The sequence below is a fragment of the Phascolarctos cinereus genome, unplaced genomic scaffold (genome assembly GCF_003287225.1).
Source record: "Phascolarctos cinereus isolate Bilbo 61053 unplaced genomic scaffold, phaCin_HiC Scaffold_5;HRSCAF=322, whole genome shotgun sequence".
Taxonomy (NCBI): domain Eukaryota; kingdom Metazoa; phylum Chordata; class Mammalia; order Diprotodontia; family Phascolarctidae; genus Phascolarctos; species Phascolarctos cinereus.
Window position 1 is genome coordinate 303,726,867 of NW_027555958.1, and position 21,618 is coordinate 303,748,484.

Consider the following 21,618-nt stretch of genomic DNA (forward strand, 5'->3'; position numbering starts at 1 on the left):
TCTGCCACCCCTCCTGCCCCTGTACCTACTTCCGGGTCCCCTATTTCTCCTCTCCAAGTCCCCCAGAAGCCCGATGAGGCCCGGGAAAGCGAGCTAACGAAGATTGCTCTTTGCTTCCCCCCTACTCCAAGCTCAGCGTCCTGCCTCAGTCATGGGGATGGTCTGGCCCTTGTCTTCTAGGCATGTTCTAGGCCTTAAAGGGGTTTGGGGACTCAGGTGGGGGAAGCCCTTTGTTCTCTTTGGCCAAGTTCATGCCCCGTTCCCACCCGGCTTCTCAGGACCCAAAGACTTCTCGGCCGTCCAGCCGGGGCTGGAAGACCCGGGAACAGAGGATGTAAGGGGAGACCGTGCAGAGCGGCGGGTCATTTTGTCCCCGGGGGAGACAAAAGGCAGGCACCATCCTTCCCTGGAGCAAGGGGAAGGGGTAGATGAGCTCTGAAGGGACAGTTCATTGAGAAAGGTTGAAGTTAGGCACTGTGTCCCAGTTCTTGGTCCCGTACAGTTTGAGACGCGAAACCTCCCGGAAGGAGCCCGGGACCCCTCCAGCGAGGCAGAGCTTGGGTACCCACCCTCTAAGGATGGCCCCGCCCCCTGACTCTTTTTAAGAGAAGTCGGGGTGAAAGGGGGGCTGAACCTTCTGAAAGGGTCAGAAAAAGGTGTTGGAGCCAAGATCAAAGTTGGAGCATTAAAGGGGTAGGTAGGAGACGGGAGGAGCAAGAAGGGGACAGGTGAGCCTGGCCAAATCCAGAGGAATTGGAGCCGCGTGGGGACCTGCCACAAGCTACAGTCTGGTATGTTTCAGGTCCCTGCCAACCACTAACTCCAAAATGCAGCTCCAGGGTCTGACACTCGAGCCCTACAGGGGAAGATCAGGAGAGCAGAGAAGCCGAAAGAAGATACCTGGAGCCCCAGAGGTGGATGGACGACGGAAAGGAGGAAGCAGCAGCCAAGTACCGGTTGAATCTGGACATCGATAGCTTCAACCTCCTGAAGTTGATGATGATAGGTGACAAGGCAGAGTTTTCCAGTGAAGGCTAGGGTCTCCATGGGTCCTGATCTTGGGAGGCATGGCTGACCAATGTACCAAGATGCTGCTGCCTACCCACTTAGATCCAGTTGGGTCTACCTGCATCTTGGGCCTCCAGAAACACCCGCATTGAGTAAGGGAAACCCTAGTGTGCCATTAGGCACCCTAGTGTTCGACTATGAAGATCAGGAGGTAAGATCGCCGGGGATGATAGAATTTTTAGAAGGAAATCTTAAAATAGTGTGAGTGTAGGAACTACCTTTGACCTGCATCATTCAAAAGTGGGGAGAGGGGAAAGAATGGAGAGATTACAGGGGTAAACTTTTGGTTAGTTTCTCTAGAAAAAGCACTCAAAACTGCCCCAGGGAAAATTGGAGGTTAGGTAGATAGGTTGACTTCCTGTGGCAGGTGGAAAATATTGAAAAAGGGTACTTGTCAGAAAAGCCCCTTTGCCTAGAAATCTCTGTAGAAGAGGCCTACCCCAATGGGTCATGTAGGCTGGGAAAGGTACTCCCTTGCTTATAAGACATGGTAAATACTGGGACGGATCTGAGAAAGGTCAACAAGGTGCAGAGACTGTGGAGGGGGCAGTGGAAAGAGGCAGGAAGCAGCAAAATCAAATCAGTTAACAGGCTTAATCTACCCTCCCTGCCTAGATGTGACACATTTATAAGGGGGGTTAACGTAATTGAGGAGCTGAAGGTAAAGTCCTTCTGCCCTTTGTACTACAGTGGCATCAAACTCAAATAGAACCAGGAAGGTTCTAATTCTTACAAAAGGATCCCTTTGGGCTGTATATTGACTTGGTTTTAAAATGTAAATCTATGTTTTACTATATTTTTATTTCTTTTGTTAAATATTTCCTAATTACATTTTAATCTGGTTCTGCCCCCACGCAGGAATGTTGCTTGACTGCACAGCTTGTTTGACACTTCCGGTGTAAGAGCAATAAGATTGATCCAGGAACCAATGCTCCCACTTTCCCAGATAAGAACCAGTCCCTTGGTGCAGGACTGCAGAGCTTTCTAGAAGAGTCTGCCAGCCCTGGGGATGGTTCTCAAAGGAAGCTGCTCCAGCACCCCCTTTCTCCAGCCTAAACACAGGGAGCTACTTCTCCCCTTCCCAGCACCTAACATTAAAATTGATTTGACTCCAAGGAGGTAGAAGTAGCATCTCCACCAGAGAACAATAACAGCTATTGGTCTTGAATTCAGGCTTTTGCAAATGTGTACCTCAAATGAGAGTTAGGAGGCCTTAGAGTAACTGCATTGGAAGTGTTGGGGCCCACAGTATTATTTTTCCTAGTACTAGGGTAGAAGGGAGACAGAAGCACATTGGTGCTTGGTGCTCCTTGGCCACTGTTTAGTGGGCTGATAGATAGCCTGGATGGGCTGGGACAAATTGACTTTGACAGAAACAAGGTGGGGCATCTTCCCCAGGAGCTGAAACCCCCCAGTAGTACCTACCCAGTAGGGTAGAGGAGGAGAAATAAGGGGTGGGCCAGTCATCAAGATGACTAGATCTGGCCTAAAGCAGACATGAAACTCTTTGTTCTTGTGGCTAAACAAGAAGGCATCTCACTTGGACGCTGGTGACAGCCAACCACTTTCCAAATAGCTCCAGGAAAATGAGGGAAGATGGGGTGGGGGGGAAGGTTAGTTAGCATCTTCTGTCATGTCACAAGTTCAAGCAGACCCACATCTGCTTCTATAGGCCACAGAAACCTGTTGAAAAGGAGGCGAAGAGTTGGGGGGAAAAGGTCATTTAAACATTACCATATAGGCCTGCTTCCTTTCCTGTGACATTACCTTTCTCTGGCTCAGGAAGTAGGAAAATACTTTTTCCCTTGAAAAATCCCTTTTTTAATTGGGGGAAAAAAAGCCTTTTTATTCATCTCAGAAGCTATTAGGATCTGTTTGTAAATGACAGAGAAAAACAATATTAATAAAAATAAAGAGTCAAATGAGAGGTCGATCGGTGTACTATATTGACAAGATACTGATTGGTTACATGTTGAAGAAAACATACAATACAAAATACAGAAAAAGTTGGTTCCGTTCCCTTCTCCCCCCCCCACCCAAATACTCATCATTATGATTTGGTCAAAATAGGGCTCAGAGCCAGAGGTCCAGGTGGTAGCAGGAGATTTGGGAAAAGGGTTCTTGGCTGCCATAATAATGCTGTTTCTCTCTGGGCTGTGAGTCAGTGGGGTGGGGTAAAGGAGTAGGGTGGCCCCAATAAGAACCAGCTGAGGGAAAATCCTCCTAGTTCCCTTCCCCACCCAGGGCTTTCCTTCCGTCCCAAGATAAACAAAACCCACTCCAAGATGGTGAGTGAGGATATAATGAGACTGAGGTGCTACCAACACTTCTCCCAACCAGCAAAAGGGACAGGAGGGGTAACAACCTCCCTATCCCCCCACCCCTAAAAAATACAAGGGTAGGGAGAAGAATTGGGACATGCAGCTACCACCAGAAAAGAATAAGAGGGGAGGGGTAGGAAGAGCTGAAGTTCATATATATTAAAAAAGTGACTTAAGACTTAAAATTGAATTAGTATTTGTACAGAAAGGTGTGGGTGGAATAGCTCTCTCCAGCCTACGATCAAAAAATATATGGAGAAATCACGGCAGGCCCCCCCATGGCGGTGGCTCGCTCTCGTTAAGTGCGATTGGTTAGAATGGATTCCAGTCAGGTTGTTCAGGCAGGGAGAGGTGGGGGGCAGTGGGCAGGCAAGTGGGTGCTCAGTTGCTGCAGCACTGGCTCCTGCTGGTGGGGCTGTTTTCCTGGAGATCCACACCCCGATTCCGGCCCGGGGCACCAGGTGCATTCTGGGGCTCATTCTTGGGCAGCTTCTTGGCTGGAGGGTGAAAGAAGAAAGTGTTCATATAGTAACCACTCATGCCAAGACAGAATGGCTAGCTGAATCCAAATTTCTACACATAAGCTCTGACAGTAGCCCTCAATTTTAAGCTAGTCATTTCAGGGCAAAAGCAAAGCCATTTGAGAGATGGTGGCTGGTTCCCAATAAGCAAATGTAATATCTATGGGTTTTTTTTAATAAACTTTTTTTTGTTTTGTTTTGCTAGGCAATGGAGTTAAGTGACTTGCCCAGGGTCACACAGCTAGTAAGTGTCAAGTGTCTGACAGCCACATTTCAACTCAGGTCTTCCTGACTCCAAGGCCGGTGCTCTATCCACTGAACCACCTAACTGCCCCCTAATATCTATGTTTTACTGTATTTTTATTTATTTTGTTAAACATTTCCAAATTGTGTTTTAATCTGATTCTGCCCCCATTTAGGAGTGCTGTTTATTTAGGAGTACAGTTTGTTTGACACCTCTGGTGTCTGGACCTCCAGACTACATGGGATCCAAATAACCCTCAGACTTTAGGGTAGCAGATGAGAAATGGTATAAATGCTCTGGGTTATTAGCTTACTTCCTGGGGATTATCTTTTTTAAAAGGCAGATTTTACCTAACATCAAGGAGAAAATAGTTTGCAAACAGAAAGAGATGTAGAGACCCCAAGAAACCACAGGAAGGTGCTGTGTCAAAGATACAATTTGGTAGTACAAGAAGGGAAGGTACACAGGAACTCACCTATTGCCATGAAAATTTCATTCACATTCATTGCTGTCTTTGCTGATGTTTCCATGAACAGCAAGCTGTTGTCATCTGCATAGGCTTGTGCTTCCTTGGATTGAAAGAGAGGGAAGCTGGCTTGGTCAAAGACCCTAATGTACCTTCTCCCCACCCCTCATGTGTACTCAGGCCTAAATTTCCTGCTCTGCAATGGCCTTTGACTTCAGCAGTTTCCGATTCCTTCCTTTACCACTACTCTAAACTTCCCACTCATCCCACAAAATATACAGGAGCCTCAGTCACTCTTTCCCAATCCTACTTGTTTCTCCTATTCCTAGGGAAAGAACAGCACAAACAGCTACATTCTTGACAGCCTTGCTGTCACCCTCAATGCCCTCTCCCCTCTAAGTCCTAGGAAAATTTATCAAAAAGAGAAAGGAGACACAGGGACACAATTCCCTTTAGATGGGGGCAGAAAGAGTAGAAGTAATCTTCCCAGCCCTGACAGCTGCCTTCTTTGAGGCTCTGGGCTAACAGTACTAAATGTTTAGGTAAGGGAAAGAGAGGACAGAAAATGACAGGCTCATTACTTACTTGGAAATCCACAGCTCGCTTGCTGGCCAGGTCAGCCTTGTTCCCAGCGAGTGCAATGACTATGTTCGGACTAGCCTGCCGCTGCAGCTCTTTCACCCAGTTCTTGGCCCGTGCAAATGTATCCTGGGGGTGGGATGGAGACACTTACCAAAGGAATGGAAAAAAGGTTCTCTTCCATCACATTTACTACAAAACTGAGGGTGACTGACATACCAAAGCCCTCCCACTCCAGGGAAGTCGAGCTCAGAGGCAAAGAAACCAAGGTTTCACTGATGCAACAGAAAGAAGTAAAAGTGATTTGGGAAGCAACAGCTTTGGGATCTACATATGGGGTGGGAGGGCAGACTGGAACCTGCGCTGTTAGCCTCCGTCAGTGTGTCAACTGATTTTGCTTAACAGTTTATTTGATCCAGGAGAGAACTGGGAGAGGAAGGTCTGAACTGATTCAGGTGAAAAAAAAAAGAGGCATCAATAACACTTTAAAAACCAAGATGAGAGTTAAGATTAAGGTCATCTTCTAGAATGCCTGCTTAAACTGAAAATTCACAGGTAAACTAGAGACTATGTACATACATTATGTTAATATTAAATTGGCTTGGGGTACGCTAGGTCAGTGTTTTTATTTGCTGTTTGATGGATCTGAGATAGTAAAACATAAATCCTAATGATAACAAAGGATCATAGGACCACAGACTTAGAGCTAGAAGACCTTAGAGAGCATCTAGTCCAAGTTCTTTATTTTATAGATGAGGCAACTGAGGATGACAGAGGTAAAATGACTCGCTCCAAGTTACACAGGCAGTAAATGGCAAAGGCAGGGGGCCTATCTAGTTCTAGAAATCGAGTTCTGTAAGGATGAAGGAAAAAGGTCATATTCTTACTGTATTTGTGATGTCGTAGACCACAATGGCTGCCTGAGCTCCCCGATAGTACATGGGGGCCAGGCTGTGATACCGCTCTTGTCCTGCTGTGTCCCAGATCTCAAACTTGACCGTTGTGTCGTCCAAGCAGACAGTCTGTGTGAGGAAGGCCGCTGAAAGAGAAGCCATCCTATGGGTTGTGGGGAAGATAAGGCCCACTCACACTGGGCGCTACAGAGAAGCCCCGATACCCTTTTCTAATCTCCCAGTCAGGGATGAACTCTCCAGCTGGGGCTCTGGAACTGAGGAGTTTGCTGCAAGGGAAGGAATGGGCTGACAGTGAGAAGCCTTTGGCTGGAATAAATGGGAAGTAGGCAGAAAATGGGTAGGTCATGATGAGACAAACAAACCAACCAGGACATGACATGACTGGGTCACAACATATTAGGGGGGCTGTGTGTGTGTGTGTGTGTGTGTGTGTGTGTGTGTGTGTGTGAGAGAGAGAGAGAGAGAGTTATGAAGGATCCCACAAATGTGGCTAATAGGGAATTGATGTCCAAAATAACTGAAGAAATAATAAGACCTCTCCTGCTGCCCTTGATAAGCTCAGACTACCTGGGCCTGCTCAACTGCATTTTGGGTACTAAAAGCACTCAAAGACATGACTCTTGAAACACTGTTGGTGAAACTTGGAGAACCATAGTCCAAAGAAGCAAAGACAGCAATGGAAGTCTAATCTATGCCAGATATTCATAGCAGCACTCTTTGTGGTAGTAAAGAGCTAGAAACTATACCTGTCAAAGGAAGAGTGATTAAAAAAATGATATGAACATAATGTAATATTATTGTGTGGTTAAAAAGTGATGAATCAGAAATTCAGAGAAATGTGGAAAGATTCCCATGAGCTGATACAAAGCAAAATAAGCAGAACTAAAAGACCAATATACATCATAAGTATGATGATGTAAATGAAGATTGCTAAAAGAAACTGGATGCTGAGTAACAGAAAACTGAATGACTATCCAGAGGACAGAAAATTTAAAAATGACCTCTCCACTTCAAGGCTGGTGGGCAGGAAGGGAGAGGGAAAATAGGTACAAATTGTACCTGTTTCAGTGCTAGAAAATTTTGTTTTAATTGCTTTTTCTTGTCACAAAGGTGTATTCAATGAGAGGGGGAGGGAGGAGTGAAGAAAAATGAACATTTATTTTTAAAAAGAAAAGAATGTGTAGGAGGGGAGAGGTCTCAGGATCAAAAAAAAAAAGAAGTCTCTATTTTCAATCAAGGAGAGAATGGAACTCGGAAACTATAGGCCAGGGAGTATGACTTCTGATTCCTAGCAAAATTCTAGAACCTATCATTAGAGAGATGGTTAGTGAGCACCTAGAAAAGGAGGCAGTGATCACAAAGTCAACCTGGCTTTAACAAAAACAGGTCATGCAAGATAAATCTATTTCCTTTTTTAAGAGAGTCACTAATCTGGTAGATCAAAGGAATATTGTTGATATCATTTACCTCCATTTTGGCAAAGCATCTGATAAAATCTCTTATGCTATTCTTGTGCAGAAAATGGAAAGATGTGTTACAAGACAGTACAATGAAGTAGCTTTAGAACTGGCTGAATGACAGAACCTAAAGACTTGTCATTAATTGATCATGAAGTCTTCATTAACAAAGCTGTATGGGATAGCTAATACGATGGATCCAGAAAAGCTAAAACACTAGGCCAATTAAAAATGGAATTCGACAGGAAAAAATGTAAAGTCTTACACTTGGGATCAAAAAAGACATCTTCAAATATAAGACAGGAAAGGCATGGCTGGACAGCAGTTAATCTGAAAAAGAACTGAAGGTTTTAGTCATCTGTGAGCTCACTATGAGCCAATGTGATATGAAAGCCAAGTAAGTTAAAGAAAGCTTAGGCTGCACTGAGAAGCAGTGTCCAGGAATAAGGAGGTAACAGTCTCGTTGTCCTTTGTCCTGCCCACGCTGGGAATAAACAGTAATCACTACATTTTGGGAAGAGAGACTGCTAAATTGAAGAATACCCAAAGGAGGATACTTAGGATGGTGAAGAGACTTCAGTTCATGTCAAAAGAGAATAGGCTGAAGGAGCTACGGACTAAAGAAGAGAAGACTGGGGTCTGAGAGTTAAAATGACAGCTTCCTTCAGTTACTAGAAATTACTTGGAAATGGAATTAGATTTGTTCTGCTTTGTCCCAGGGAACTGAACTAGGAAAAAAGGGTGGAAGTTGCAAAGAGGCAAATTTAAACTTCCTAGCAATTAGAATTCCCTATAAGGAGCCTTAGGAGGTAATGGGCTCCCCTCACCAAAGGTCCTCAAGCATAAGCTGGATGACTCCTTGTCCCATATCATATAAAAAGGATTCATTCTCAGGTCTGGTTTTTACTTCATATTCTGTGAATCTATTCCTCTTAACACTTCCCAGTTCACACCCTCAGGGAATTTACTATTTCAGTCTGGCCTCCTACCATTCAGGTCAGTCATGGGCCACCATTTCAAATAAAAGAAAAGAAACATGAAATGTCGTGTCTTCAGTAGAAGGAACTGTGTTAGGTGCTGGGACTCCAAAACAAAGAAAGAAACAGTATTTGCCTTCAAGACACTGGTTTTCTGAGGGGGAATACAATGCATACTGATAAATACAAAATGATCTTAGGAGGTGGTCCCAGAGCTGATCCTTGAAGAAAAGCTTCCTAGAGTCAGAGATGAGTAAGAACATTCTAGGCACAAAGGTCCGTTTGTACAAATGCACAAAGACATCTGTAGAGTTTGAGGAAGCACTAGTATTCTAGTGGGGCTGAAGCAGAGGAAATAATGTAAACTTAGACTTGGAGTCAGGCTGAAGAGGGCCTTAAAAGCCAGACTAATTTTGTATTTTATTCTGGAAGCAATAAGAAGCTACTGAGAGCTTCCGAACAGAAGAGAGACATGATCAGAGCTATGCCTTGGGTGAATAAAGATAGGGATGACACTCTTGATTGACTGTCACTAGACATTGTGCTGACCCAAGGGTTCCCTCCCCCAGCCTTCAATTCCTCATAGTACATGCAATGAGACACTCTTGAGTTACCCAGGAAGCAAAAGGCATGACCCACTGCATCCCTGGATAAACTAGTTAAAATTATCCCCTTCCCTTAATTCAACAACAGAAAAACCAATATCCAAATTGCAGACTGTGAGGCATAATAAACTTTGCTCCCCTAGTATAGAGTTAGGTATTCCATTACTTGACTATGAAGAAAATGTGGTAATCTGGAGTCTCACCACTAGGGTGAGCATGTACTCTGAGGGAGATCCCAGAAGCTCAAAACTACATACAATCCCTTTTGAGCCAAAGGATTCCTGGCCAGCTTTGTTCAAAAGGCTGGTTGTCTTCTTCCTTTTCCTTCTCCTACCCCAACCGCCACCCCGTTCCCCAAAGGACATAGGGTGCCACCTCATTTCCCCATCTCTTCCTCTTGAACAAAATGCTGAGGAAGCAGCAGGAAAACTGCTGATATGACCTGTTTGTGTCTCCAGCTGTCTAGAAGTCTCTTATTAATAACTAAGATGGGAACATGAATGACACTCCTGGAGCACAGATCACTGAGAAACCACACTAATGAAGAATTCCTCAGAAGGGGATGGGAATCTCATATCCTAAATGCTGCCTGTCAACTGGGGTGGGGAAAATTGCTCACGTGAACCTAGCTTAAAAGATGGGGTAAAGGTCAGCTTCAGGAAACCCAGCCCTCTTCTACATCCATATCAGGCCAGTTTGGGAAATGAGTGCTGTGGTTGGGGCAAGGAGAAAGGTAGTTTCTGGTCTCAGATCAATTGTCTAGAAATGTTTTTCTAAAAAATAGCCTATTTCTGCACACTTTTTCTCAGTGTATTCCTGGGACAGAATATTCCTACCAATTCTCCCTGAACCCTCCCTGCCAGCCCTCCCATCTCCTCTGGCTGGCACCAGTTCTCCTATTTTTTTCCTATCTTCTCCAAACACATGTTCAGATCTCCTCTACTCATGGAGGGAAAAAAAGCCTTCTGACCCCCCCACCTTTTTTTTTTTTACTAGTTTAGCATACCAAGGCTCTGTCTGTGTATCTTTTCTCCCTTGATCTACTCCATACTCAAGGTTTCAGATATCACCTCAAAGCAGAAGACTCCCAAATCTGCCTCTAGCAGTGACCTATTTCTACCCAGATCTAAATTTCCAAACATTTGACATCTCTACCCATATCTTCTACTGGTACATAAGCTTAAGCATATGTAAAACTGAAATTATGTCCTAAAACCTACTCTTTTTTCCTTACCTGACTTCCCTATTTTTGTTAATAGCATCATTATTCTCTCAGTCAGCCAGGCTCCTAACTTCAGAGCTAGCTTTGACTCCTCCCATATCAACTTGAGGAGTCCTACTGATTTCCACCTTGCTCAGGCTCTTGTTGCTTTTCACTGGCACTAAGCTTGGTGGAAAGAATAGTGACTGTGGAGTCAGAGGACCTGAGTTCAAATCCCTCCTCTGTTGCTTACTACCTGTGAGACCTTGGGGAAGTCACTTTACCTCCTTGGGCCTCAGTATCCTCATCTGTAAAATGAAGAGACTGGACCAGATGGCCTCTCGTAGATCCCTTCTAACTTGAAATCCTATGACTAATCCAAAAACATTTTAAATTGGTGTCCTTGTCTCCAGTTTCTCCTCTCAGTGATCTGTCCTACCGCTGTTTAATTAATCTCCATAATGTACAGGTCTGATGACATCCCTTCCCTGTTCAAAAACTTTCAATGGTTCTCCACTGCTACAAAATGAAAGCCCAACTCCAGCTTGCCATTTGAGACCCTCTACAAGGTGGGCCCAACTTCTTTTCAACATTATTGATCAACATTATTGATGTTATTCCCCTTTGCGTATTCCAAACTGAACTCTCAATCCCAGAAACGTCCGTCTAAGTGCTTTCCTGCCTCTGCCCTTTTGTTCAGCTTGTTCCTCATGCAAAGAATACCCTCCTCCTTCCACCTGATGAGGGCCTGCCCATTCTTCAAGGCCCATAAAAAACTGTCCACCTCCTCTATTAAGTGTTCCTTAACTCCCTCACTCAACTAGAAGGCTTCTCTTCCCTCCCTCTGACCTGATCCAAATGTTTTATGATGCCTAAAATCTAGGAGGAGAGATAAATCTACATCCCATAATACAAAGCAGAACATAAATTCCTTGAGAACAGGGATTCTCTCTTATTCTTCTTGAACTCTCCTCCAGGCCAGTACACTGTACATGCTAGGCACGTAATGCTTGTTGTATGAATGAATGAAAACGCTCTTCATTCTGTGTACATCTTGATTAGTCCTGGCCAAAGCTCTTCAAAATACGGTCCCTTAGGACTTACTGTTTTAGTTCATGCCAAGGTTTTGTCTTCTGCTGCATGCTGCTCTGCTTCCTATGGTTTCCTCTGTGTCTATGTTCTCCCTCACCCCAAATCTCAGGCATAGCTCCCTGAATAGGTGTCTGTGAAGAATTCAAGTTAAGAGTCACCCAGGACATGATGGAAAGGCAGACAGTGGGTCTGAAGAGGCTGCTGGAATAGAGGCATAAAGGATGCCGAGCGTTAACAGCAGTCTGGGAAAGTAAGCAGCAGTCTCCTTCCTACACAAGTATTCTCCTTACTTGGCTACGGGAAACCCTGAAGATTCCCTCCTAACACTCCTACTTCCCAATCACCTTCCCTTAGGTCAAGCTTACCTCCAATTGTGCTCTCCTGGTATTCGTGAAATTGTCCTTTGACGAAGCGGAGGACGAGGCTTGACTTGCCCACTGCTGACTCCCCCAGTAAGACCAGTTTAAATTGGCAGATTTTGTTGCCAGCAGCTGGTCCATTGGGTCGTGCTGCGACTCCCCGGCCTGCCATGGCCTGTCCCACAGCAGTGGCACCAGTGAGCGTGGGGGATGGGGTGAGAGGCCAATACTGAGCGCAGAGGCACTTAGTGGGGAGAGGAGGCCTTCGACTGCAAAGGAGAGGAGATGGGGAGAATGGAGTTAGTTCAAAGGAGACGACTACTCACTAAACCCCTTCCTCAATAGTCTTTTCTTCCCTATATGTCTGCTCTGAGGCCCCACATAATCAATCACCCCTGGAGTTAGAAGATTTCTGAAGTTTATACCCCACATGTCTCCATAGCATCTCAGAAACAGAAAGAACACTGGGCATTATCAGAAGGAAAAAAATTGAGGTACTGAGTTTCAAGGCAGGAAAAACCAGAAGACTCAGCTTTCCTGACTCCTAATCTCCTAACCTAACCTGACTCCTAACTGCTTCTAAATCCTAATTCATTCAAACGTTTAAGTACCAACTACGTGCAAAAACACTGTGCTCCAAACTAGAGTTACAAAAGAAAACAAAATTGTGTCTGCCCTCAAGGACTTTATATTCTAATGGAGGGAAACTGCATGAAGAAAAATAAGTAAATATAAAATGTATACAAAGTATGTATACATTTCTAGGGGGAAAGTCACTAAGAGTTGGGGTGGAGAGGGAGGGGAAATTAGGAAAAGACTTGTCAAAGCCTTGAAGAAAGCTATGGATGCTAAGAGGCAAAGCGGAGGAGAAAAATATTCTGGGCCTGCAGGTAAATCTATCTCCACAGGTGATCCTATATCCATCCTCTTCTCTCCCTTCACATCACAACCACTCTCATTTCGGACCTCATCACTTCTCACCTGGACCTAAATGAACTTCCCCAGAGCATAGCCCCTGCTGCCACCAAAATGATATTCCTAAAGCATGAGACTGACCATATTATTCCCTAGCTCAAGAAGCTCCAGGAGCTCCCTAGTACTTTTAGAACAAAATACAAACCACTCAGTTGAGCATCTTACAGCCCTCCAGGATCTGGCTCCACCATATTTTTCCAGAGTCACTGCATATTACTTCCCTTAACATCTGGCCAGTTTGCAGTTTCCAGGGCAAACTATTCCACCTCCCACCTTCACACTGCTGCATTTCTCATGCCTGGGATGCTCTCCACCCTCATCTCTGGCTTTTGTAATTCTGGCTCCCTTCAGGGCTCAGATCAAGTGCAACCTCCCGTTTCCACCAGTTGTTAATACTCCTCTCCTTCCTCTCCCCAGGAAGTTTTGTATGAATTCTGTATATATTTTGTGTTTTATCTGTTTATGTACTGTCACTCCCACTTTGGTTCTCTGAGGACAGGAAATGTTTAGTTTGTCTTTTCATTCCTACTGTCTAGTATAGTGCTTGGCAGCTGTTGAATTCATACTACAACATGGTTCAGGGAGGTACTGATTCAGTTCACTATATAAGAATTGTAGCCCACCACCTCCCATTTGTTGTTGTTTACTGTGCCTGACTTTATGTGACCGTGTAGACTTTGTCCATGGGGTTTTCTTGGCAAAGATACTGAGTGGTTAGCCATTTCCTTCTCCAGTGCATGCCCATTTTACACATGAGGAACTGAGGTAAATATGGGTTAAGTGACTTGCCCAGGGTCACACAGCTAACAAGCATCTAAGTTCAAATTTGCACTCAGATCTTCCTGACTCCAGGTCTGCTGTTTTATCCATTTCACTACTGAGCTGTTCCACCATCTGCCATACCCTCAGAGAAAATATCAGCCTCTGAATTGGGTCCTATAAGTCAGGAGTGACAGATGGGAACTACCAAGGTAAGTCTGCCTAGCAAAAAGCCCAAAGTTATTCCACTATTTTAGGCACTATCTGAAGGCGGTATATATCAGTCAACAGAATAAGCCATCGCAGATATAAACAATTCATCTTCAATAGGAATAAGGACTACAGTACCAGTTAAGAGGTCTGCTGCTCATTTGAGGGGGGAAAAAAAGCCTGTCAGCCTCTGGGGAACCAGGGTGAAAACTGCATTTCCCAATTCCAAATACTCAGAGCATCATTTCCCTTGTTCTCTTAATTTCAAGAAAGGCCAAAAGTTTCACACATACACTCAATTACCAAAAAAGCATACATATTCAATTCAGAGCTTGACTGGCAGTCAAAATTGCTACCAAGTCTTCTTTTATATAGACAATTTGGGTTCCTGTTTTCCACAGGCAACACTAAGGCACAGAACTGCAAAGGGGAGGAGGCAGGTGGGTGGAGTGGAAGTGTAGGAAGCAAAAATCTGACACTGCAAGAACTATACTACTCTAATAGTAAGGATTCACCACAAACCAATGTTCTAGGGAGTAACACTTATGCACATAGGAAGTCAGAAATCATTTTATTTTTCCCAGGGGAAACAGGTAAGTCATGAAAGGGATGTGAAACCTATCTCCAAAAATCCCTTCAGACCATTACTTAAGGTCTCATTTAGACATGCCCAAAGTAGAAATTCTGTCCTAAAAACTCTTTAAACAGAACAGTTTGAAAAAAGTTTAAGATTTGAGTGTCCTATCTCCCTACCAAAATGTTATATAGTGGGCAAGGAATCTCTCAGCTAACCCTTGTATCTCCTTCCACACTCAGCACAGTACTCTGAATATGGAATATTAATAAGCCCTAATTAAGTACCTACTACGTATCAATGAAATGTTTGTTGAATTGCATGATGCATTATAGATCAAAATCACTCTAGGCATCTTTTAAATAACAGACTCATCTCAACATAAGGGAAAATTCTGGGCATCCTGACATTTCTCTAGCATTCTAGTCAAGGGATATTAGTTGTCTTGTAGCCTAGGTTATGGCAAATAGATGGGAAGCACTCTTTTCTAGGGTCAAGGCTTAAATCACATTTGGATAAGTGGTCAGGGATAATAAACAATGGGTTCAAGGTCACCTAAAAAGCTGAGTAGTAGGAAGGCTTACATCAAATCCCAAAGGAGGCATATATCCCTTAGGTGAGGTTAGATAATTGTAGCCCCTGTATTACTGTCCACTGGCAGCTACAAGCTTTCATAACACATAATCAATCTCAAAATAAAGGCCAGCATGCTAAGACATAACCAATTACAAAATAAAGGTCTACATGCCCTGGAGAAGACGACTGTCTAGTGTTAACTATATGTGCATTTTTAAGTATTAAAAAACATACTCCCTTATTATCTTTCTTCCATATGCTTTTACTCTAGGAAGCTGCCCATCCCTGGCTGGCCTCTGGATCAAGTAAGTAAACATTTATTAAACAAACACCTAAGTGCCAGTGCTGGGGATATAAATACAAAAAAAGTACTGTCAAATGGTTCAGGACCTTAAAAAGCTTATATTCTAATGGGGGGGGTGGAAAGTTACAACATTCATAGACGAATAATTGCAAGATATATACAAAATAGATTCAGGGATGGAGGAGGCTCACTAATAACTGCAGGAATTAGGAAAGGCTTCTTGAAGGAAGGGGCACTTGAACCAAACCTTGAAGGAAGCTAAGGATTCAAGAAGAGATAGCATTCCAGGCCTGAGAGGGAGAGCCTGTGCAAAGGCAAAGAGACAAGGGAGTCAATGTGTACAAGGAATAGCAAGTAGGTCATTTTGGCTGAAGCACAGAACAGAGTGAGGGGGGCCTAGAAAGACAGGCTGGAACCAACTCTAAAGGGTCTTAAGTGCCAGACAGAAGAGTCTGTATTTGATCCTAAAGGCAATGAGAAATCACCGAAGCTTCTTGAGTGGGGAGTGATAGTGTCACACCTGCCCTGGGGGAACAGCAATTTGGCAGCTCTGAAATTTTAGGGGAAAAGTGGTCTTGGACATGTTGAGTTGGAGATATCTATGGCACATCAGGGGAGACCTAGACAGCAGGCAAATGAATGGAGACGTCCAAATGGACTTGAGAGAGAAGAGGAGGCAGATGTGTAGATACAGCAGTCATTTGCCTAAAAATGACAGTTTTATAGCTGAACAGAAACCTAGAGAAAGAAGGGAGCAGGACAGAGTCTTGGAGTGTTATGGGGCAGGGGACTGAGAAGAATAGGAAGAGAACCAAAATATGGCAGAATTTTGAAAGCTTTGAAAGCAAAAAATCTCAAGGGAAGAGAGAATATTTACAAAGAGGTGGTCAGTATCAAACACTGCAGACAGTCAAGAAAGAACAAAACTGAGAAAAGACAACTGGATTTAGCAACAGAGAGATCACTGTAACTGCAGAGTAGTTTCAGTTGCCTAGTAGCAATGGGAATCAGATTGAGTGGTGACTGGAGGCAACAGGTATATCGAGTCTCTCTAGGAGTTTTCCTGGGAAAAGAGGAATATAGGATGATAGCTTTAAGGGATGGTAGGTCAAGTGAAGTTTTTTTCTGTGGGTTTTTTTTAAAGGATGAAAGAGCTGGATATATTTGAAGAAAGCCGAGGTAAGTCCCAGATAAGCAGAAGTTGAAAATTATGGGTAGAGAGTATGATCTAAAGGGCATGATGTCAGAGAAAATATGGGAACTCTAGCAAGGATTATTCTGTCTTGAATCTTTTATATTCAAATTAAACAATTTTTTTTTTAAAGCAGCCTAGGGAAAAATGATTCTTTGACTGGGGCAAAAAAATAACAACAAACTATTGCCTTTCTGGATGTTAGACTTTTTTATACTATTTACATTCCAAAACAGAAGACATAAAGAAAGAATTCAAAAACCGGATTCCCAGTCTTCTTGTTCATAGGGTAGATATGAATCCCACATCTGACCAGCTAAATTACAAATTTCCTGAGGGCAGGGCCCATGCTTCTTGTTCTTCATATTCCTTTCTCCTTCATACTTAGTAGAATACTGAATACTCTATACATGTTTAAAGAGTACATACTAGAGTTTTTCGTTATAAACTACCTATTTCAGATGGAAGAAAATTGGGAATCTTTGAATTATCCTTGCTGTTGTAAGGGAACAGTAGTAGTGTAGCTAACAAAATCATTTTTATCTGATAGCTTTAAAATTCACTGAGTTGAGTTTTGTGAGGTTTTTTGAAGGGAGAAGGAAGCAAATTAATCAGTCCAATTAGGTTTGCCTCAGACTATTAGAATTACCTCAGCATACACTGAGCTAAGTTACTCAGCAGTATGTGTAAGGTAGCCAGAAGAAACAATTAAGAATTTTAAACATTTGTTAGAGATAATCTACAAATTGGATAAGGACCAGATAATAGAGAGCTGATGACAGACCACATAACCTGGTAACAAGAGATCTTTCAGGACTACAGAAGAGAAAATTCCCTACTCTAACTAGAAATCTTTATTTGTACAGAAACCAAGAAGCTAGAGGTGATGGCCACTTAAGTAATAAAACCAAATCCTAAGGCCAGGCAAAGAAGAGAAATGAACAGCCTCCTTCTCTGTCATACCTATCAAAACAAGTATGCCTTCAAACCCTCAATAAAGGATCAAGTCTTTCATCCCCCTTCCCAGTTTATTAAAAAAAAACATTTAAATGTCATCAAAAAGGTACTGTTAAAGAATAGAGAATCATAGATTGAGAGCCTGAAGGGCTTTTAGAAGTCATCCAGTCCAATGTTCTTCATTTGACAGATGAGGAAACGTAGGCCCAGAGAGGTTAACTTGCCTCTGACCATAACCTCCATCATTGCCTGTGCCTTAATTCTTCTAAACCTATTCTTCATTCTTATTATGCTCTCCAAGCACTTTTCTCAGGCCATTACCACTACTCTAATTTCACTTTCTTCCCTCCAATTCTGACCAGTTTAACACCATCCAGTCTACTGCTGAATCCCTTGCCCCCTCAGTCCTATGACTCTGATCCCCTTTGCCCCACCCTAACTCTGGATTACTTCTACCACATGCCTCCTCTCCTCCTACTTGCATACCAATGAATGCAAGCTGGTGGAAGTCATCCAACCAAGTAGACTGGGCACACTACAAACTTATATTACTTAATTTTGGATTCATAATTTACTGCTGCAAGGCAATCCTTTTCTTCTTCCCTGATTTCTTATCCTACTCCCCATAAAAGCTGTTCAAAACATCTATTCGCTAAGCTTTCCAAAAATTAGGATCTGGAATTATATTCTGAGAAAATGAGGCCATTCACTGTGACCTCCCTCTTCTCTCTTCTCTTCATTTCAAAACCCTCTGACATCATCCCCAAGTCTTTTATTTTCCCCATCTCAGATAATGAGTAGCCCAGGGTGGGGAACCTGCAGCCTCAAGGCCACATGTGGCCTTCTTGGTCCTTGGGTGAAGCCTTTTGACTGAGTCCAAGTTTTACAGAACAAATCCTCCTTACCGGTAAGGGTATCCCCAGGTTCAGCCTCTTTTCTCTTTATAATCTAAGTATACTCAACTCCCATGGGTTTAATTATCATCTCTTTGCATATGACTCAGCCAGGTCCATTTACCCATCTCCAGCCACCAACTGGACATTTCAAACTGAAGATCCCAGAATCTATCTCAGATTCATAGCCAAAATTCACCTTTCATCCAAACCAACCTCTCTTCCAAAATTCCCTACTTCTGTTGAGAGTACCATTATTCTTCCAGTCTTTCAGGTTCAAAACCTTGGAGTTATATCCTCAATTCTTCACTCTTGTCCAATCCACTTGTCAAATAATTCACCAAATCTTGCTGCCTCTACCTCCACAGTATCTCACACATCCAAATCCTCAATATTCAGCCATCATCTAAGTTCAGGCCCTCATCAATCTCTCGCACTGACTATTGAAATGTCTGAAATGGCCTCTTGATCGTTCTCTCTGCCTCAAATCTCTCCCCACAAAGAGGGCAAAGTGAATTTCTTTAAGCACAGGTCTGATTATGTCACTCCCTTATTCAACAAAAACCAGTGACTCCCTATTGTGTCTAAGTAAAACAGGAACTTCTTTGACTTTAAAAGTCCTTTGTAATCTGGCCTCAACTTCTCTTTCCAGCCTCATTATACAATAGTCCTCTTCCCACATTTTACGGTGGTCCACTGCCAAACTGGTCTCTCTGTTCCTCATACACAAATACCTCACCCTCCATCTTCCAGACTTTTCACTGATCATCCTCCATGCCTAGCTGGCACTCCCTCCTGGGCTCTGCCCTCAGAGAATCCCTCACTTCCTTTAAGACAAAGCTCAAGCACTAAGGCTACACAAAGCACTCCCTCCCTAACAAGCTTGTATATATTCATATATGCACGTTTCCCAAAAATACTGTAAGTGCCTGGAGAGCAGGGATTATTTAGGTACATAATAAATGCTTTAGAAGTGTTTTGAGTCAAGACTCAAATTGAGCTCCTCTGATGCTAAGGCCAGCCCTTTTCCCATTGCTATGTGCTACCTCCATCCCTTCAGCTAAAACAGAAGCAGCTGGTTACATTTTCTCCTGGACCCTTGTACTGCCTTCCACGGCTAAATTCACACATTTGAGAGCACGCACAAACACACACTCAGCACTTTTTATGATCTACTGCCTCGTGGTTTTTCCTGGCACCACCTAGGGATCATGTGAGGAGAGGAGTCAAATGTTCAGACAGCAATCACCAAGGAAGTGGATCTTGCCTTGAAGGGCAGGTTGGAAGCTTTCCAGTCATGTACTACCTAGAAAAAATCCCCCAGGACTCTAAGTCTTCCCTCCAACCCCCACCTGATAGGTTGGAAGAGAAGGGTATTCCTTACCTTGTAAGGACCTGCTGGCCTAGAAGCTAAGTGACGATAAAAGTGATTCCATTCAGGTCTCACATGGGAGGAGAAGGTAGAAAAGTCTTGTGACCTCTCATGAATCCATCTGTCCCTAAGCAAGAGGTGGGACAGCAAAGTGACCTTAATGAAACCCACTAATTCTTTCTGACAACCAAAAGGATAAGAGGGTCAAAATTTCTCTTGGGTGATACGGCAAGTGCAAATAATTCATGGGATCAAAAGAACTTAGAGCTGGAAAGGGTATTAGTGATGTAATCATAAAAACTACAGCACAAATTGGAAAGCACCCTCAGACCACTTACTGCAACCTCAATTTGACCAAGAATCCTGTCTACATCTTCAGTAAGAAGAGGTCAACTATCACTTCACCCCATTGTCTCGAGAAAAAAAAAAAGAAAAAGTCACCCAACCTCTCAGCCTGAAGGCCACAGTGAGGGCAGAAACCCACCTCCCTAAGCAAGTACTGATTCAACTAGGTGCTAGGCACAGAGAATTGTTGCTGCAATTGTTTGTCTTTTGTTCTCAAAGAGGACCATGACATCAGGGAGGGATGCCATGACTTGCCACTGAATTGGATTTAAGGGAGGGAGGGCTATCTATGCAAAGTCACCAGCCTCACTTTCTCCTCCAGAGCCATACACGTCCATATACATCAGGACACAGTGGCGGACTTTTCACGATAAAGTCTTTAACAGGTGTCCATTTGGCTGAGGCAAAGCTCATTCAGTGATTAAGGCAGAGAATCAAATACAAAGAATGATGTAATTCTTACTCTCAAAGAGCTTAACATTCTAAGAGACAAATTCGTATCAGTACAACCAGAACAAAAAGAGAATACAAATAAATACTAAGTAAATAGTTTGGGAGTGAAGGAAAAGCTTATGTCAAAGTTAGTGCTTGAGCTTTGTGCTAAAGAGATTTTATGAGGCAGAGGTGAGGAGGGTGTGCATTCTAGGCATGAAGATGGTCAGTTGAGTGTGATGTGTGAGGAATAGTAAGAAGGTTGGTGTGACTGGATCGCAAAGAGCAGGAAGGGGAACAATGCAGAGCAAGACTAGAAAGATAGGCTGGGGCCAGGTTGTGAAGGGTTTTAAAAGCTAATGAGAGGAGCTTATATTTTATCCTAGAGGCACTAATTCCTAAGGCAGCCCATTCTACTTTTGGACAACCCTAAATAAACATTAGGAAGTTTTTCTTTACAACCAGCCTACTCAAACCCCCTCTTTTACAAATGAGAGAGTAGATGAGCAGTGAGGTAAAGGGATCTTCCTAGCACAGCTAATAAACTGAGCTAGAATTGGAATCCAGCTTCTTACCCTTGGCATATGGGCAAACAAAACCCAGTGTGCTCTCTACTATACCACACTGCCCTCATTCTTTTTTTCCACAAATTTTCTGGAGTAAAAAAAGTATTACCAGCAAGGCTTGAAACAGTAGAGCATAGCTAGACAGTATTAGGAGACTTGAATTGTACTAGCTGGGGAACTAGGAAATCACAACTTTTCTGAGCCTCAGTTTCCTGATCTATAAAACTGATAACACGTCACCTAACTCACAGGGCTGCTGGAATGAACAATGTGCTGTGTAAATGTTAGTCGTATCCCTCGGTCACCAGCCAGATGCCCTCTTTACCTTCATTCTCAAACCTTCCACCCCCTACCTCAGGAAAACAATCCTTGCTTGGTCAGGAAAGGGTTATGAAAAGGAATATTAGATCCTTTACTGGCAACTAGTGAAACACGGAGCAGGAAAATGGCCACATCACTTGCCCTTTTCTACCAAGAAGGAGAACTTGCAGAGGCCAATCCTTTGAAAAGTTCTGCCCAGGGGTTAGGCATAGTGGCCATGTAAGCAGTAAGCTTTGGGGATGTGGGTGGGGCAAATAAAAGGAACAGAAGATAGTAGCTCCCAAATGCTATCTATCCCATCTACCTATGATGGCCTAGGGGAATTCTGAATACTACTA

General features: G+C 43.4%; 1 protein-coding gene and 1 long non-coding RNA gene across 3 annotated transcripts in view; one reads left to right on the forward strand and one right to left on the reverse strand.

Annotated features, from left to right (window-relative positions):
• Positions 1–98: 98 nt before the first annotated feature.
• On the forward strand, positions 99–2,999 carry LOC144457752 (uncharacterized). Its single transcript, XR_013487221.1, has 2 exons — positions 99–1,219; positions 1,927–2,999. It is a non-coding gene; the product is annotated as an uncharacterized LOC144457752 (long non-coding RNA).
• RAB5C (RAB5C, member RAS oncogene family) overlaps positions 2,991–21,618 on the reverse strand; it is a 41,781-nt gene continuing 23,153 nt past the window's right edge. Inside the window, exons 1-6 of one of the 2 annotated variants that reach the window (XM_078156039.1) lie at positions 19,629–19,646; positions 11,811–12,073; positions 6,087–6,238; positions 5,206–5,328; positions 4,630–4,723; positions 2,991–3,886 (exon numbers count right to left, since the gene is read on the reverse strand). In XM_078156039.1, coding sequence (XP_078012165.1) covers positions 3,771–3,886; positions 4,630–4,723; positions 5,206–5,328; positions 6,087–6,238; positions 11,811–11,976 — 651 coding nt within the window. In that variant the 5' untranslated portion in view covers positions 11,977–12,073; positions 19,629–19,646 and the 3' untranslated portion in view covers positions 2,991–3,770. Of the gene's footprint in view, positions 3,887–4,629; positions 4,724–5,205; positions 5,329–6,086; positions 6,239–11,810; positions 12,074–19,628; positions 19,647–21,618 lie in introns of those variants that run through there. The other variant, XM_020972774.2, reaches the window with a different exon arrangement.